General features: G+C 49.9%; 1 protein-coding gene across 2 annotated transcripts in view; it reads left to right on the plus strand.

Moving 5' to 3' along the window:
• PAK2 (p21 (RAC1) activated kinase 2) overlaps positions 1–18,622 on the plus strand; it is a 728,762-nt gene that overhangs the window by 410,111 nt on the left and 300,029 nt on the right. For both annotated transcript variants that reach the window (XM_078665775.1, XM_078665774.1), the window contains exon 8: positions 4,400–4,463. In XM_078665775.1, coding sequence (XP_078521901.1) covers positions 4,400–4,463 — 64 coding nt within the window. The remainder of the gene's footprint in view (positions 1–4,399; positions 4,464–18,622) is intronic.

Below are 18,622 nucleotides of genomic sequence, written 5' to 3' on the forward strand. Positions count from 1 at the left end.
TAATCTTTGACAATATCATTTGAAAGATCACATCAAGTACCATAGGTACATATAAACAAAGCTTTAAATACTTAAGTTCTACTGAACTTAGTAGTTGTAGACCAAAGGGCTTAGCACACCCTGACTAAAACTCCTAGAAAGGTTCAAGTAGGTAAACACTTGGTGTAGGTAGGTGCACACACCCACACCTCACTAGTCATGTCTGGCGCAGGTGAACAATTCAGTTCTCTACCTGTGGAAAGTGACCCGCCCAGGGCACCATCCAGCTATGAAAAACTCAGCTTCAAAAAATGTATTGCCTTGTGTACCTCAAGGAGGCTGAAATAGGGTCATAACCCTACCATCCCAATCCTGATACATGTCCTAGAGACCGCTGACCTTGAGAAGTCTTCTGCAGGCCTCTCGGTTAATACAGGAGAAGGAGTAACCCCCCTAGATGATACCACCATCACCCCAGAAGTTGAGGAGGTAGATGAGGATGAGTCAGCTGATGGAGGGGAGGGCCAGGTTCAAGTCAAGAGGCTTAGCCAGGCTAACCTAAGCTTACATGGGAATGGAGAGGTGTTCCACCTTTCCAGGCCTAATAGTAGACTTAATCCAGGTAATAGAAGGGAAAGATCTCCTTCCAGGGAATCTCTCCTCTCTAATGACTCAAGACGTTCTCAAAGGGGAATGACTTCCCCTCAGAGAAAAGAGCATGAGGCTAGAATGAGAGCTGTCCAAATTCAGATAGAGAAAGAGAAAACAGCCCTGGCCCAAGCTAAACTTGCTTTAGTAAGTGAACAAAAATTAAGTGGATTAGATTCCACTGGTGGCAGCAATATCCCAAAGGATAAAGACCGGTCCTATGATCATAGAAACCTGAGTAAGATTGTGCCCCCCTACAAAGATGGGGATGACATCCACACATGGATGACTGCTCTGGAGAGAGCCTGCATGGTACAGCAGGTTCCCCAAGATCAGTGGGCAGCAATCTTGTGGCTCTCCTTTTCAGAAAAAGGAAGAGAAGCTCCTCACTGTTAGCCCTGGGGATGCTAAAAACTACACTGTCCTGAAGAGTGCTCTTATTGATGGGTTTGGCCTAACCACTGAGCAATACAGGTTGTTGTTCAGAGATACCCAAAAAGCTCAGACTCAGGACTTGACTGACTTTGTTGATTGTGCCACTAAGGCTCTGGAAGGTTGGTTACTGGGAAGTAAAGGTTCGAGGCATGTGGGCTGCTGAATTCATATCTATAGCATAGATCGCCGCCTAGTGTTGGGTCCGGATGATTGCACATTGTTGTCCTGGAAGAGTCATCGAAGTATCACGAGATAGGTGGCTCCTCCCCTGGACTACAGTGCGCATGGGCATCAACTCCATCCCCAGATTGTTTTTTTCCGCCATTGGTTTCGGATGCATATTTGATCTCTCAGGTTCGGAATCGATATAAACTTTCCTTCAGGCCCGAAGGCCTTCTCCTATAGCGTCGGTATTGTCTTGCGTTCGGTGCCCAGTTCTGTTCCGGCTAGTTCCCGAGTCGGACATCCAGAGGAGTCGCGTGGCTCTTCGGTGCTCGAGGCCCAGTCGACGCAACCAGACTTATTCGACGACACATCATGGAACGGAGCCCGTTCAAGAGATGTCCCGTGTGCAACTCGAAGTATCCCCACATCGATGTCCACCTGGTGTGCAACAAGTGCCTGTCGCCGGAGCACGATGAAGCCAACTGTATGGCTTGTTCCCGTTTTCGCTCCAAGAAGACGATTCGAGTTTGGCGAGTGGCGCGCCAGGAGGCCCAGCAGACGGCCCCTGCCCCGGTGAACATTTTCGAGGGGGATGACGCAGACGAGCAGGAAGATCAAGAGCCGATTTCGACTCCAGTGGACGAGATCGACTCCAATTACGATGCGGACGTCGAAATGCTCGACACAGAAGACGTCGGCGAGGTAGGAGACGACAATGAGGCCTATGGGGCCACGGAAGATAGCTCAGGTGAAGAGCTATGCCCCGTTCGAACAATAACTAAGGCTCCGGTCGAGGGATCGCCACTTGGCCTTACCCAAGATCTTGCACCTGGATCCACGGTCTCGCCCACGGACACTTCTACTGAGCCGCCATTGGTCAAATCGAAACCGAAAGTGAAAGCTTCGGTCTCGACAAAACCGAAAGTGATAGAGACGTCATCGAAACAGAAGACGTCTGTCGCTCTGGTCGCCTCCTCGTCTTCAGACATGTCGGGGCAGCCAAAGCTGTAGAAAGTTGTCGATCCGGTGAAGTCGCTCAAGGGCGTCGAGCCGAAGTCGCTCAAGGGCATCGAGCCGAAGACTGGGGCACCAAAACAGATTGTCAAGGCCGCCGACCCGAAACCGTCGGCGCCCAAGGCCGTTGACACAGACAGAGGACACGGCGCTCCAACAGCTGTCGATCCTGCTCATCAGCCGGAAAAGGCCAAAAGTACTGTTACACTCGAGTCAGCACATGCAGGTGGACCGAGAACACCAGTCGGGTCGACGAAACCGTCCGCATCCTTCACGAAGCAGGTGTCGGACTCGTTGCAACGCATCAGAAACAAGGCTTCCGCGGTCGATCCGAAGGATGCTTCCAACCCGAAGCCCGCTGCCAAAACGCCAAAGTCGACGGCGCCGATCCAGTTCACGCTGCCGCCGAAAGTGGCGCCGACGGCGTTCGCGCCCAGGACGGTCGACGACGCGCCCATGAAGGTATCCACGGAGCCGAAGCCTCCGCAGGCCGTTGTAAGCACAAAACATCGACAACCCCTACTGGAAGAGCAGTCGGAACAATTTATCGATGCCAACGCCGGTAAACTTTCCTTCTACAAGCGAAAGATCACGCCGGCACAGCCTATGGAGTCGTACACAATTCCTTTTGAAGAGGAAAAAGGCTTCTACGGATTCCCCAGTTCTGGTTGAACCAATTAATCCACGACCTCCGAACATTGCTCCACCCTCACCCACTTACTCAGATGCAGAGGCTGGGGAAGGGGACGATGAGGAGTACAACTTCCCTGCCGTCACTGATCCTGAGGATCACCATGACTCATGGGCAGATGCTGGAGACCCGGGGGATCTGCAAACTGCCCCGGACACTCAAGTATATACGGTCAAAACCTCTCCTACTGGGGATTCTGCGGCATTTAATGCTCTAATTGAGAGGGCAGCTAAAATCACGACGTCCAGCTGCATGCTGACCCTATTGAAGTGGACTTCCTGTTTGATACCTTTTCCACCTCTGAAAAGACTGTCAAGACTCTGCCAATGCTAAAGGGTGTTTTAAAACATGCTGCAGACATTTTTAAAGAACCCTCACTCTGTCGCCCTCACTCTGTCGCCCTCACTCTGTCGCCCTCACTCTGTCGCCCTCACTCTGTCGCCCTCACTCTGTCGCCCTCACTCTGTCGCCCTCACTCTGTCGCCCTCACTCTGTCGCCCTCACTCTGTCGCCCTCACTCTGTCGCCCTCACTCTGTCGCCCTCACTCTGTCGCCCTCACTCTGTCGCCCTCACTCTGTCGCCCTCACTCTGTCGCCCTCACTCTGTCGCCCTCACTCTGTCGCCCTCACTCTGTCGCCCTCACTCTGTCGCCCTCACTCTGTCGCCCTCACTCTGTCGCCCTCACTCTGTCGCCCTCACTCTGTCGCCCTCACTCTGTCGCCCTCACTCTGTCGCCCTCACTCTGTCGCCCTCACTCTGTCGCCCTCACTCTGTCGCCCTCACTCTGTCGCCCTCACTCTGTCGCCCTCACTCTGTCGCCCTCACTCTGTCGCCCTCACTCTGTCGCCCTCACTCACTCTGTGCAACCATGTAACAACAACTGGTTCAAATATGTTCTCTCAATATTTCAAGCTTTATTACAAATGTCACAAAAAGATTTTAATATTTTACTTCTCTTCTTGTATTTTCATCACAATAAAATACACTGAGCATAATCTTAACATAAGTTATTTACAAAAGTTTAAGCTATTGCCATTATAAATTACAATAGCTTTTATTTAAGTATTATTTATTTTAAAAAATTAAAAGCAATTGTTATTTGTAATATCAATACATCTAAGTCACGTAAATACAACACATATTGCATTACAAATGCTTTTGGTGTCACATTTGCGAAAGTTCAAACTATTGGCATTGTAAATGACAAAGCTATTATTTTCCCTATTTTCAAAACCAACACAAATAAATTGTCATTTACAAGACCAATAGCTCAAACTTTCCTAATGCGAGACCTATTGCATTGCAAATGCTTGTTTATGGTGTTGCCTACATAAAGCCCTAGTAGGTAAAGACAAATAGTTACAACAGTAGAGACGTCGACAGTTACTGTGTAAATGTTTTGCTGTTCTTGCTTTCTCCTCAGATTTTCTTGCTGACCTTACCAGTGTTATTTTACCTTTCTATAGGAACCATTGTTAGCATAGGAGACCCAAAGAAGAAGTACACAAGATATGAAAAAATTGGCCAAGGGTCAGTATCTGGAATACAGATTGTAGTTTTTGGTCTTTCTGTTTCTCATTTATTTTTGTGCATTGTTGGGAGTTTGTAAAAGTCTAGTGTTGGTGATTGAAGTTTGGGAGTTACCCACATAAATATTGCTCAAGTACCCTGAAGCATGCCTTGAATAGCAGAATAAACATTTTATTGTTGCTCTGTGAATGTGCACATTAATTTGAAAGTCTTTATCTGAACAGTGTATTGCACTTATTATAGTTTTTGGATTATCTTATTTTCCTTTTGCCAACAATATCTTATTCTCATCTTTTGGCGCTTCTAAAGACATTTTATATTTCAAAATGTATTTTAAGAAAATGTCCCTATCCAAAAATGTGTTTTAGATTCTAGTGTAGATGCATCAAAAGGATAGCAGTGAGTCATAAATTACAAAAGCAATGCTTATATCATCCCTAGTCGTGACTGCAAAGCTTCTGGTTAAGGTCTGATATTTCAATGACTAAGAAGCTAGTTTAAGAGAATTCACTGATTTGGGTATGAAAATAAGGAACTAGAAACCCTATTCTAATTGGAGTGTGTGATAAACTTCATTGCCTCTATTTTAGCCCATGTCTGGTTGTCCACAAAGCATGCAGATTAGACCCCCAACTGTGGTTGTTGAGAAAGTTGGCCAGTGGTGTCCTGGGGCCCTTCCTATTATAGCTTCGCACTATGGGCCAAGTACAACCCAGTATGTACATACACTCTGGTTAGGCAGGGTGAGCAGTTGCAGGCCTTTCAGGTAAGGAAGGTAGTGTGGGATGCCAAAACTCAACAGTGGCATTTGGCCACTCAGGGCAGAGAAAGAAGCCTGTATACCAAGGAAGGGACATTTTTGACCTAACATTCCTTCATAAGAAAATAATTTTGTTTCAAGCAATCGCAAATTTAATTCTAGGTCAACTGCCTTTGATTGCATACTTTGATAGGCAAAAATGAATTGCTGCTCTCTTGGTCGTAGTCTTGAAGATTTAGCAGAGGTACTGTAACCTTATATGGTTTAGCCCTTGCAATATTTTATGTACAATTGTTAGAACAATCTAGATGGATAAAGGTGTCAAATTTGCTTGCCTCCTTTGTATGCATTACCGTGAGGCAGAAGAAGCTTTTGTCAGCATGCTGTCTAACATCTTAGTAGTTTTTCAGAATACCTAACTTTTTGATGACCAGGTATGACAGTCTCATGTAGATGTGCAAAAAGACTGTAGGACCTTATCCCTGATTAACCCGTTTACCGCGGCGGACACTCCGCAGCGGTGTGGGCGTTCTAATGGGTGGGCGGGGCTGCGCCAGCCAACAGTCGTGCGCAGGACCTCGAAGGTAGTGCTCGCGTCGGCCAAAGGGCTAAAGGGGAAAATGCTGGTCTACTGCAGTCTCTGTTTGCATAAAGTCTGAACCTACAGTGAAAGTTCTGCAGCACACACAAAGTACAAGGTGCCCCTTGCTTCTGTTTAATGTAGATGGATATTCCTCTTGAGAGGACCCTCTGTTTAGCCTCTGGGGGCTGGGAAATCCTCTAAATGTTCGAATTTTGGCAGGGCACCCATCTGATATCTATATTATCTCTGAATGCCTCTGCATCTGATTCATAGTCTTAAAAAGAAAGGAGCAGAGCGTTTGGAGCTGAACAAAGTAGTACGCTTCAACTTATCTTACAGTCTGACTGGAATGGCATTGTGGCCAAAATGGAAGTAGTGTGCCTTCAGCAGGAGGCTGATAAAAAAGCATGACCAGAGTGATGCTGGCCTCCAAAGCAGCCTTTTTAGGTCTTGGCTGCGACAGCGCAAACGCTGCATGCACTCTTGCTTGTGAGAGATTGTATACAACAATGGTCTCACAGCCTGTCCATTGCTTAGCGTTTGTTGGCTTCATTGGCACTTTTATTTGCTGCCATCTAATTGGTCAGCATGTGGTGGCTTCACTTCCTCTTCGGCTGGAGCATGGACCAAGTACTGATTTCTTTGGCTTGATTGCTTGCTGTCCTTCCGCTGCTAGAGCTGTAATATAAGCACTACCTATATTTTGTCTTCTTCGCTGTTGTCCTTTTTGAACCTCTTGCAATTTGTTGCTGTTTTACTATGCCACGCGCACTTCAAATAAGCCATGTCTCCTTTAAAATGGGTGTTTATTGTGACAAAAGATGTTATCTGCTTCCAAATGTATTTTCACTAAAAATGGATTATGATGCATCCAGTGCTAATACACCTTAAAAAAAAAGTTAGTCCTGGCTGCACTGTAGCACTTTTTTAATATTCGTTGTAGCCACACTACAAAGCATCCGTGCAGCTGTGCAGCATTCTAACAAAACATTGCCCTAAAGCCAGTAACTCTCATAAGTGAGACCTATTGACTTTGTCAATTCTTGTTTAGCTGTGTCTGAGCAGATGGAGCTAGTGATGTGATCTTAGTCACTCATCTCTTACAAACTGAAAGTGATTAATGACGGGAGAAGAGCAAGAGACAGGTCCGAATAGTTTCAAGGTATTCCACATTTTGACAGATATCCAATATTAATTACAGCAAGTTGTAAAATTGTTAACGGTTATTGAAAAGAAATAAGATACGTTCTCTTGCTGTACACACTCTGTTGTCTGTTATTTGTTTACAATTGTCTTATTGAATAGCCCGTTGGATTGTCTGTGCTCTGTACCACAGCTGCTGGTCTGCATCGTGAATATTCTATTCCATGTTTGGAAAGCAAATCAATCAGTATATTTATAGAGTGCTTTGTAACTGTGAGGGTATCCAGGCACTCGCAGGCTCCAGCTTATTAGCCAAATAACCTGGTCTTCAGGGACTTTCGTAACTCTAAAAGAGATGGAGATGTCCATAGATGAAAGGGTTGCTCGTTCCATGTCTTTGCTGCTAGGTAGGAGAATGAGTGATCTCTGCATCTGCTATGTTGAATGCAGTGCTGTGGTGATGGTTAGAGAAAGCGACACAGATTGGAAGTGCTGCCTGGTGGGTTTAGGGAAGCTCAGGCGGTGTTTCAAGTATGCGGATCCACAGTGGTGCATGGCCATACATGCATGAATCAGGAGGTTGAACTGGCATCATTTCTATACAGGGATCCTGTGGAGTGCCCAGAGTTAGGGGGTGATGTAGGTTTGTCTAGGGAGATCCAGGGCGAGTCTGGCTACAGCATTCTGTATGATCTGTAGTAGTCAATGGAGGTGAGCTGCGCTCCCTACGTAGAGAGCATTGCCCTAGTCCAGTCAGCTGGAGATGAGGTCCTGGGTGAAGGTGTGTCTTGAGCTATGGGGTAGCCGTTTGAATATCTTACGAAGCCTGCATAGGATAAAGAAGCAGGAGGAGGAGACTGACTTGACCTGTGTAGTCATGGTTAGCTTGTCCAGAATGATGCTTAGGTTCCTAGTGTGGTCAGTGAGGGTAGGAGTAGGTCTTAGTTCTGAGGGCCACCAGGATGCGTCCCATGGGAAGCTTTTGATTCCGAAAATCAGTACCTCGGTCTTATCAGAGTTGAGCTGCAGGCAGGGTTCCTTTATCCAGTTGGTGACATCTGTTATGCAGTTGTGGAACTTTATCTTGGTGGTATCTTTAAGAAAGGGAGAGGATGAGTTGTCAGCATAGGTGATGATTCTGTGGGTTGTTGATGTATCTGGCTAGAGGTGTCCTATAAGTGTTGAAGAGGCTGGGGCTGAGCGAGGATCATTTGGGTATTCCACAGATGATTTCCTTGGGTTCGGAGGTGAAGGAGGGAAAGCAGGCTTTTTGTGTCCTCACGGTAAGCAAAAGGGCAATCCATCTGAGAGCGGTTCCTTGGATGTGTATGTTGTGCAGTCTTGTGATGTATGTGGTAGGTGACCATATCGAAGGCTGCAGAGGTCTTGGAGGATGAGTCTCAGTCTCTCCTCGCTCAAGTAGGGCTTGGATGTCATATGTAGCTGCGATGAGAGCTGTCTAGCTGCTGTGGCTGCTGCAGAATTCAGATTGCGAGTAGTAGAGTAGGAGGTTCTGTTCCAGATGTGAGGGGTGATGGTTGATGGCTTTTTCAAATACTTTGGCCGGGATCTGGAGCAGGGCTATCGGTCAGTAGTTGTTGAGTTTGCTGAATTCGGCCAATGATTTATTTAGTATGGTGTTGACTTCTGCATATTTCCCGTCCTCTGTAAGGTGGCCATGGCAATTGAGGTGTTGAACAAGGAGGTGAATATGTGTCTAATTCTGCCTTCGCTTAGGTAGAGGATTTGATGAGGGCCTGGGTCGGTTTGGGCCCCTGAGTGGACCAAACTCATGATGGAGGTGGTGACCTGTGTGACGAGCTGGATCCATTTGGTTGGTCAGATGTCTGTAATGGTGGCGGTGGTGGTTTGTGGGGGTGGTGGGGGTTTGTTGTTATGGTGGTTGTTTGTTGTTATGGTGGTTTTGGTGGTGGTGGTTTGTTGTTGTGGTGGTTGTGGTGGTGGTTTGTTGTGGTGGTGGTGGTTTGTGGTGGTGGTTTGTGGTGGTGATGGTTTGTGGTGGTGGTGGTTTGTGGTGGTGGTGGTTTGTGGTGGTGGTTTGTGGTGGTGGTTTGTGGTGGTGGTTTGTGGTGGTGGTTTGTGGTGGTGGTTTGTGGTGGTGGTTTATGGTGGTTTTGGTGGTGGTTTGTTGTGGTGGTTTGTTGTGGTGGTTGTGGTTTGTGGTGGTGGTTGTGGTTTGTGGTGGTGGTTGTGGTTTGTGGTGGTGGTGGTTGGTTTGTGGTGGTGGTGGTTGGTTTGTGGTGGTTTGCGGTGGTGGTTTGCGGTGGTGGTGGTTGGTTTGCGGTGGTGGTGGTGGTTGGTTTGTTGTGGGTGGTGGTTGGTTTGTTGTGGGTGGTGGTTGGTTTGTGGTGGTGGTGGTTGGTTTGTGGTGGTGGTGGTTTGCGGTGGTGGTTTGCGGTGGTGGTGGTTGGTTTGCGGTGGTGGTGGTTGGTTTGCGGTGGTGGTGGTTGGTTTGTTGTGGGTGGTGGTTGGTTTGTTGTGGGTGGTGGTTGGTTTGTGGTGGTGGTGGTTGGTTTGTTGTGGGTGGTGGTGGTTGGTTTGTGGTGGTGGTGGTTGGTTTGTTGTGGTGGTGGTGGTGGTGGTTGGTTTGTTGTGGTGGTGGTGGTGGTTGGTTTGTTGTGGTGGTGGTGGTGGTGGTTGGTTTGTTGTGGTGGTGGTGGTGGTTTGTTGTGGTGGTGGTGTCATTTTGTTGTGGTGGTGGTGGCATTTTGTTGTGGTGGTGGGTTGTGGTGGTGGTTTGTGGTGGTGGTTTGTGGTGGTGGTTTGTGGTGGTGGTGGTTAGTTTGTTGTGGTTTGTTGTGGTTTGTTGTGGTGGTGGTGGATTGTTGTGGTGGTGGTGGATTGTGGTGGTGGTGGTGGTTTGTTGTGGTGGTGGTGGTTTGTGGTGGTGGTGGTTTGTTGTGGGGGGGTTGTTTGTGGTGGGGGTGGTTTGTGGTGGGGGTGGTTTGTGGTGGAGGTGGTTTGTGGTGTGGAGGTGGTTTGTGGTGTGGAGGTGGTTTGTGGTGTGGAGGTGGTTTGTGGTGTGGTGGTGGTTTGTGGTGGTGGTTTGTGGTGGTGGTTTGTGGTGGTGGTTTGTGGTGGTGGTTTGTGGTGGTGGTTTGTGGTGGTGGTTTGTGGTGGTGGTTTGTGGTGGTGGTTTGTGGTGGTGGTTTGTGGTGGTGGTGGTTAGTTTGTTGTGGTTTGTTGTGGTTTGTTGTGGTGGTGGTGGATTGTTGTGGTGGTGGTGGATTGTTGTGGTGGTGGTGGATTGTGGTGGTGGTGGTTTGTGGTGGTGGTGGTTTGTGGTGGTGGTGGTTTGTGGTGGTGGTGGTGGTTTGTGGTGGTGGTGGTTTGTTGTGGTGGTGGTTTGTTGTGGGGGGGGTTGTTTGTGGTGGGGTGGTTTGTGGTGGGGTGGTTTGTGGTGGGGGTGGTTTGTGGTGGAGGTGGTTTGTGGTGGAGGTGGTTTGTGGTGTGGAGGTGGTTTGTGGTGTGGGGGTGGTTTGTGGTGTGGAGGTGGTTTGTGGTGTGGAGGTGGTTTGTGGTGTGGAGGTGGTTTGTGGTGTGGAGGTGGTTTGTGGTGGAGGTGGTTTGTGGTGAGATGGTTTGTGGTGTGGAGGTGGTTTGTGGTGGTGGTGGTGGTTTTTGCGGTGGTAGTTTGATGTGGTGGTTTGATGTGGTGGTTTGTTGTGGTGGTTTGTTGTGGTGGTTTGTGGTGGTGGTTTGTGGTGGTGGTGGTTGTGGTGGAGGTGGTTTGTGGTGATGGTGGTTTGTGGTGATGGTGGTTGGTGTGTTGTGGTGGTGGTGGTGGGTGGTTGGTTTGTTATGGTGGTTGGTTTATTGTGGTGGTGGTGGTGGTTGGTTTGTTGTGGTGGTGGTGGTGTTGGTGGGTGGTTGGTTTGTTGTGGTGGTGGTGGGTGGTTGGTTTGTTGTGGTGGTGGTGGTGGGTGGTTTGTTGTGGTTGTTGGTTTGTTGTGGTTGTTGGTTTGTTGTGGTTGTTGGTTTGTTGTGGTTGTTGGTTTGTTGTGGTGGTGGGTTTGTTGTGGTGGTGGGTTTGTTGTGGTGGTGGTTGGTTTGTTGTGGTTGGTTTGTTGTGGTGGTGGTGGTGGTGGTGGTGGTTGGTTTGTTGTGGTGGTGGTTGGTTTGTTGTTGTGGTTGGTTTGTGGTGGTGGTTGGTTTGTTGTGGTGGTGGTGGTTGGTTTGTTGTGGTTGTGGTGGTGGTGGTGGTGGTAGTGGTGGTTGGTTTGTTGTGGTGGTGGTGGTGGTTGGTTTGTTGTGGTGGTGGTGGTGGTTGGTTTGTTGTGGTGGTGGTTGGTTTGTGGTGGTGGTGGTTGGTTTGTTGTGGTGGTGGTTGGTTTGTTGTGGTGGTGGTTGGTTTGATGTGGTGGTTGGTTGTGCTGGTTTGTTGTGGTGGTGGTTTGTTGTGGTGGTGGTGGTTTGTGGTGGTGGTTTGTGGTGGTGGTGGTTTGTGGTGGTGGTGGTTTGTGGTGGTGGTGGTTTGTGGTGGTGGTTTGTTGTGGTGGTGGTGGTTTGTGGTGGGGGTGGTTTGTGGTGGGGGTGGTTTGTGGTGGGGGTGGCTTGTGGTGTGGTGGGGTGGGGTGGTTTGTGGTGGGGTGGGGTGGTTTGTGGTGTGGTGGGGTGGTTTGTGGGGTGGTGGGGTGGTTTGTGGTGGGGTGGTTTGTGGTGTGGTGGGGTGGTTTGTTGTGATGGTGGTGGTGGTGGTTTGTTGTGCTGGTGGTGGTGGTGGTTTGTTGTGATGGTGGTGGTGGTGGTTTGTTGTGATGGTGGTGGTGGTTTGTGGTGTGGTGGGGTGGTTTGTGGTGTGGTGGGGTGGTTTGTGGTGGGGTGGTTTGTGGTGTGGTGGGGTGGTTTGTTGTGATGGTGGTGGTGGTGGTTTGTTGTGATGGTGGTGGTGGTGGTTTGTTGTGATGGTGGTGGTGGTGGTTTGTTGTGATGGTGGTGGTGGTTTGTTGTAGTGGTGGTTTGTTGTAGTGGTGGTTTGTTGTAGTGGTGGTTTGTTGTAGTGGTGGTTTGTTGTAGTGATGGTTTGTTGTGGTGGTGGTTTGTTGTGGTGGTTGGTTTGTGGTTGGTTGGTTGGTTGGTTTGTGGTGGTGGTGGTGGTTGGTTGGTTTGTGGTGGTGGTGGTTGGTTGGTTGGTTTGTGGTGGTGGTCGGTTGGTTGGTTGTTTTGTTGTTTTGGTGGTTGGTTTGTGGTGGTGGTGGTTGGTTGGTTTGTGGTGGTGGTCGGTTGGTTGGTTGTTTTGTTGTTTTGGTTGGTTGTTTGTGGTGGTGGTGGTTGGTTGGTTTGTGGTGGTGGTCGGTTGGTTGGTTGTTTTGTTGTTTTGGTGGTTGGTTTGTTGTGGTGGTGGTTGGTTTGTTGTGGTGATGGTGGTTGGTTTGTTGTGGTGGTGGTTGGTGGTTTGTTTGTTGTGGTGGTGGTTGGTGGTTTGTTTGTTGTGGTGGTGGTTGGTGGTTTGTTGTGTGGTGGTTGGTAGTTTGTTGTGGTGGTTGGTGGTTGGTGGTGGTGGTTGGTTTGTGGTGGTGGTGGTTGGTTTGTTTGTGGTGGTTGGTTTGTTGTTGTGGTGGTGGTGGTGGTTTGTTGTGGTGGTGGTGGCTGGTTTGTTGTGGTGGTGGTGGTTGGTTTGTTGTGGTGGTGGTGGTTGGTTTGTTGTGGTGGTGGTTGGTTTGTTGTGGTGGTTGGTTTGTGGTAGTGGTTTGTGGTAGTGGTTTGTTGGTGGTGGTGGTGGTTTGTTGTGGTGGTGGGGTGTGGTAGTAGTTTGTTGTGGTGGTTTGTTATGGTGGTGGTGGTTTGTTGTGGTGGTGGTTTGTTATGGTGGTGGTGGTTTGTTGTGGTGGTGGTTTGTTGTGGTGGTTTGTGGTGGTGGTGGTTTGTTGTGGCGGTTTGTGGTGGTGGTGGTGGTGGTGGTTTGTTGGTTGGTTTGGTTTGTTGTGGTGGTTGGTTGGTTTGTTGTGGTGGTGGTTGGTGGTTTGTTGTGGTGGTTGGTGGTTTGTTGTGGTGGTTGGTGGTTTGTGGTGGTGGTGGTTTGTGGTGGTGGTGGTGGTTGGTTTGTTGTGGTGGTGGTTGGTTTGTGGTGGTGGTGGTTTGTGGTGGTGATGGTTTGTTTTGGTGGTTTGTTGGTGGTGGTGGTTTGTGGTGGTGGTGGTGGTTTGTGGTAGCGGTTGTTGTGGTGGTGGGGTGTGGTAGTAGTTTGTTGTGGTGGTGGTGGTTGTGGTGGTGGTGGTTTGTGGTGGTGGTGGTTTGTTGTGGTGGTGGTTTGTGGTGGTTTGTTGTGGTGGTTTGTTGTGGTGGTTTGTTGTGGTGGTGGTTGGTTTGTGTGGTGGTTGGTTGGTTTGTTGTGGTGGTGGTTGGTTTGTGTGGTGGTTGGTTGGTTTGTGTGGTGGTTGGTTGGTTTGTGTGGTGGTTGGTTGGTTTGTTGTGGTTGGTTGGTTGGTTTGGTTGTGGTGGTTGGTTGGTTTGTGGTGGTGGTGGTGGTGTTGGTGGTTTGTGGTGGTGGTGGTTTGTGGTGGTGGTTTGTGGTGGTGGTTTGTGGTGGTGGTTTGTGGTGGTGGTGGTTGTTTGTTGTGGTGGTGGTTGTTTGTTGTGGTGGTGGTTGTTTGTTGTGGTGGTGGTTTGTTGTGGTGGTGGTTTGTTGTGGTGGTGGTTTGTTGTGGTGGTGGTTTGTTGTGGTGGTGGTTTGTTGTGGTGGTGGTGGTGGTGGTGGTCTGTGGGGGTGGTGGTCTGTGGGGGTGGGTGGTGGTTGTGGGGGTGGTGGTGGTGGTTTGTGGGGGTGGTGGTGGTGGTGGTTGGTTGGTTTGTTGTGGTGGTTGGTTTGTGGTGGTGGTGGTTGGTTGGTTGGTTTGTTGTGGTGGTGGTGGTGGTGGTTGGTTTGTTGTGGTGGTGTTGGTTTGTTGTGGTGGTGGTGGTTTGTTGTGGTGGTTGGTGGTGGTTTGTGGTGGTGGTGGTTTATGGTGGTGGTTGGTGGTGGTGGTTGGTTTGTTGTGGTGGTGGAGGTGGTGGTTGGTTTGTTGTGGTGGTGATGGTTGGTTGGTTTGTTGTGGTGGTGGTGGTGTTGGTTGGTTGGTTTGTTGAGGTGGTGGTGGTTGGTTGGTTTGTTGAGGTGGTGGTGGTTGGTTGGTTTGTTGTGGTGGTTGTGGTGGTGGTTGTTTGTTGTGGTGGTTGTTTGTTGTGGTGGTTGTTTGTTGTGGTGGTTGTTTGTTGTGGTGGTTGTTTGTGGTGGTGGTTGTTTGTGGTGGTAGTTGTTTGTGGTGGTAGTTTGTGGTGGTTGGTTGTGGTGGTTGGTTTGTGGTGGTGGTTTGTGGTTGGTTTGTTGTGGTGGTGGTGGTTGGTTTGTGGTGGTGGTGGTGGTTGGTTTGTTGTGGTGGTGGTGGTTTGTGGTGTGGAGGTGGTTTGTGGTGTGGAGGTGGTTTGTGGTGTGGAGGTGGTTTGTGGTGGAGGTGGTTTGTGGTGGAGGTGGTTTGTGGTGGAGGTGGTTTGTGGTGGAGGTGGTTTGTGGTGGAGGTGGTTTGTGGTGAGATGGTTTGTGGTGGAGGTGGTTTGTGGTGGTGGTGGTGGTTTTTGCGGTGGTTGTTTGATGTGGTGGTTTGTTGTTGTGGTGGTGGTGGTTTGTGGCGATGGTGGTTGGTGTGTTGTGGTGGTGGGTGGTTGGTTTGTTATGGTGGTTGGTTTATTGTGGTGGTGGTGGTGGTTGGTTTGTTGTGGTGGTAATGGTGGGTGGTTGGTTTGTTGTGGTGGTGGTGGTGGTGGTGGTTGGTTTGTTGTGGTGGTGGTGGTGGTTGGTTGGTGGTGGTTGGTTTGTTGTGGTGGTGGTGGTTGGTTTGTTGTGGTGGTGGTGGTTGGTTTGTGGTGGTGGTGGTGGTTGGTTTGTTGTTGTGGTGGTGGTGGTTTGTGGTGTGGAGGTGGTTTGTGGTGTGGAGGTGGTTTGTGGTGCGGAGGTGGTTTGTGGTGGAGGTGGGTTTGTGGTGTGGAGGTGGTTTGTGGTGGAGGTGGTTTGTGGTGGAGGTGGTTTGTGGTGGAGGTGGTTTGTGGTGGAGGTGGTTTGTGGTGAGATGGTTTGTGGTGGAGGTGGTTTGTGGTGGTGGTGGTTTTTGCGGTGGTTGTTTGATGTGGTGGTTTGTTGTGGTGGTGGTGGTTTGTGGTGATGGTGGTTGGTGTGTTGTGGTGGTGGTGGTGGGTGGTTGGTTTGTTATGGTGGTTGGTTTATTGTGGTGGTGGTGGGTGGTTTGCTGTGGTGGTGGTGTTGGTGGGTGGTTGGTTTGTTGTGGTGGTGGTGGTGGTGGTTGGTTTGTTGTGGTGGTGGTGGTTGGTTTGTTGTGGTGGTGGTGGCGGTTGGTTTGTTGTGGTGGTGGTGGCGGTTGGTTTGTTGTGGTGGTGGTGGTGGGTGGTTTGTTGTTGTTGGTTTGTTGTGGTGGTGGGTTTGTTGTGGTGGTGGGTTTGTTGTGGTGGTGGTTGGTTTGTTGTGGTTGGTTTGTTGTGGTGGTGGTGGTTGGTTTGTTGTGATGGTGGTGGTGGTGGTTGGTTTGTTGTGGTGGTGATGGTGGTGGTGGTGGTTGGTTTGTTGTGGTGGTTGGTTTGTTGTGGTGGTGGTGGTGGTGGCGGTTGGTTTGTTGTTGTGGTGGCGGTTAGTTTGTTGTGGTGGTGGTGGTGGTTGGTTTGTGGTGGTGGTGGTGGTGGTTGGTTTGTGGTGGTGGTGGTTGGTTTGTTGTGGTTGTGGTGGTTGGTTTGTTGTGGTGGTGGTTGGTTTGATGTGGTGGTGGTTGGTTTGATGTGGTGGTGGTTGGTTCGATGTGGTGGTGGTTGGTTTGATGTGGTGGTGGTTGGTTGTGCTGGTTTGTTGTGCTGGTTTGTTGTGCTGGTTTGTGGTGGTGGTTTGTGGTGGTGGTTTGTGGTGGTGGTTTGTGGTGGTTTGTTGTGGTGGTGGTGGTTTGTGGTGGTGGTTTGTTGTGGTGGTGGTGGTTTGTGGTGGGGGTGGTTTGTGGTGGAGGTGGTTTGTGGTGGAGGTGGTTTGTGATGGAGGTGGTTTGTGGTGTGGAGGTGGTTTGTGGTGTGGTGGGGTGGTTTGTGGTGTGGTGGTGGTGGTGGTTTGTGGTGTGGTGGTGGTTTGTGGTGTGGTGGTGGTTTGTGGTGGTGGTGGTTTGTTGTGATGGTGGTGGTGGTGGTTTGTTGTGATGGTGGTGGTGGTGGTTTGTTGTGATGGTGGTGGTGGTGGTTTGTTGTGATGGTGGTTTGTTGTGGTGGTGGTGGTTTGTTGTGGTGGTGGTGGTTTGTTGTAGTGGTGGTTTGTTGTGGTGGTGGTGGTTTGTTGTGGTGGTGGTTTGTGGTTGGTTGGTTTGTGGTGGTGGTGGTTGGTTGGTTTGTGGTGGTGGTCGGTTGGTTGGTTTGTGGTGGTGGTCGGTTGGTTGGTTGTTTTGTTGTTTTGGTGGTTGGTTTGTTGTGGTGGTGGTTGGTTGGTTTGTGGTGGTGGTCGGTTGGTTGTTTTGTTGTTTTGGTGGTTGGTTTGTTGTGGTGATGGTTGGTTTGTTGTGGTGGTGGTTGGTTTGTTGTGGTGGTGGTGGTTGGTTTGTTGTGGTGGTGGTGGGTGGTTTGTTGTGGTGGTTGTTTGTTGTGGTGGTGATGGTTGGTTGGTTTGTTGTGGTGGTGGTGGTGTTGGTTGGTTTGTTGAGGTGGTGGTGGTGGTTGGTTGGTTGGTTGGTTGGTTGGTTGGTTGGTTTGTTGAGGTGGTGGTGGTTGGTTGGTTTGTTGTGGTGGTTTGTGGTGGTGGTTGTTTGTTGTGGTGGTTGTTTGTTGTGGTGGTTGTTTGTTGTGGTGGTTGTTTGTTGTGGTGGTTGTTTGTTGTGGTGGTTGTTTGTGGTGGTAGTTGTTTGTGGTGGTAGTTTGTGGTGGTTGGTTGTGGTGGTTGGTTTGTGGTGGTGGTTTGTGGTTGGTTTGTTGTGGTGGTGGTGGTTGGTTTGTGGTGGTGGTGGTGGTGGTTGGTTTGTTGTGGTGGTGGTGGTTTGTGGTGTGGAGGTGGTTTGTGGTGTGGAGGTGGTTTGTGGTGTGGAGGTTTGTGGTGGAGGTGGTTTGTGGTGTGGAGGTGGTTTGTGGTGTGGAGGTGGTTTGTGGTGTGGAGGTGGTTTGTGGTGTGGAGGTGGTTTGTGGTGGAGGTGGTTTGTGGTGGAGGTGGTTTGTGGTGGAGGTGGTTTGCGGTGGAGGTGGTTTGTGGTGAGATGGTTTGTGGTGGAGGTGGTTTGTGGTGGTGGTGGTGGTTTTTGCGGTGGTTGTTTGATGTGGTGGTTTGTTGTTGTGGTGGTGGTTTGTGGCGATGGTGGTTGGTGTGTTGTGGTGGTGGTGGTGGGTGGTTGGTTTGTTATGGTGGTTGGTTTGTGGTGGTGGTGGTTGGTTTGTTGTGGTGGTAATGGTGGGTGGTTGGTTTGTTGTGGTGGTGGTGGTGGTGGTGGTGGTTGGTTTGTTGTGGTGGTGGTGGTTGGTTGGTGGTGGTTGGTTTGTTGTGGTGGTGGTGGTTGGTTTGTTGTGGTGGTGGTGGTTGGTTTGTGGTGGTGGTGGTGGTTGGTTTGTTGTTGTGGTGGTGGTGGTTTGTGGTGTGGAGGTGGTTTGTGGTGTGGAGGTGGTTTGTGGTGCGGAGGTGGTTTGTGGTGGAGGTGGTTTGTGGTGTGGAGGTGGTTTGTGGTGGAGGTGGTTTGTGGTGGAGGTGGTTTGTGGTGAGATGGTTTGTGGTGGAGGTGGTTTGTGGTGGTGGTGGTGGTTTTTGCGGTGGTTGTTTGATGTGGTGGTTTGTTGTTGTGGTGGTGGTGGTTTGTGGTGATGGTGGTTGGTGTGTTGTGGTGGTGGTGGTGGGTGGTTGGTTTGTTATGGTGGTTGGTTTATTGTGGTGGGTGGTTTGTTGTGGTGGTGGTGTTGGTGGGTGGTTGGTTTGTTGTGGTGGTGGTGGTGGTGGTTGGTTTGTTGTGGTGGTGGTGGTTGGTTTGTTGTGGTGGTGGTGGCGGTTGGTTTGTTGTGGTGGTGGTGGCGGTTGGTTTGTTGTGGTGGTGGTGGTGGGTGGTTTGTTGTTGTTGGTTTGTTGTGGTGGTGGGTTTGTTGTGGTGGTGGGTTTGTTGTGGTGGTGGTTGGTTTGTTGTGGTTGGTTTGTTGTGGTGGTGGTGGTTGGTTTGTTGTGATGGTGGTGGTGGTGGTTGGTTTGTTGTGGTGGTGATGGTGGTGGTGGTGGTTGGTTTGTTGTGGTGGTGGGTTTGTTGTGGTGGTGGTGGTGGTGGCGGTTGGTTTGTTGTTGTGGTGGCGGTTGGTTTGTTGTGGTGGTGGTGGTGGTGGCGGTTGGTTTGTTGTGGTGGTGGTGGTGGTTGGTTTGTGGTGGTGGTGGTGGTTGGTTTGTTGTGGTGGTGGTGGTGGTTGGTTTGTTGTGGTGGTGGTGGTGGTTGGTTTGTTGTGGTTGTGGTGGTTGGTTTGATGTGGTGGTGGTTGGTTTGATGTGGTGGTGGTTGGTTGTGCTGGTTTGTTGTGCTGGTTTGTGGTGGTGGTTTGTGGTGGTGGTTTGTGGTGGTAGTTTGTGGTGGTTTGTTGTGGTGGTGGTGGTTTGTGGTGGTGGTTTGTTGTGGTGGTGGTGGTTTGTGGTGGGGGTGGTTTGTGGTGGGGGTGGTTTGTGGTGGAGGTGGTTTGTGGTGGAGG

This window comes from Lissotriton helveticus, chromosome 11 (genome assembly GCF_964261635.1).
Source record: "Lissotriton helveticus chromosome 11, aLisHel1.1, whole genome shotgun sequence".
In the NCBI taxonomy this organism is placed as follows: Eukaryota; Metazoa; Chordata; class Amphibia; order Caudata; family Salamandridae; genus Lissotriton; species Lissotriton helveticus.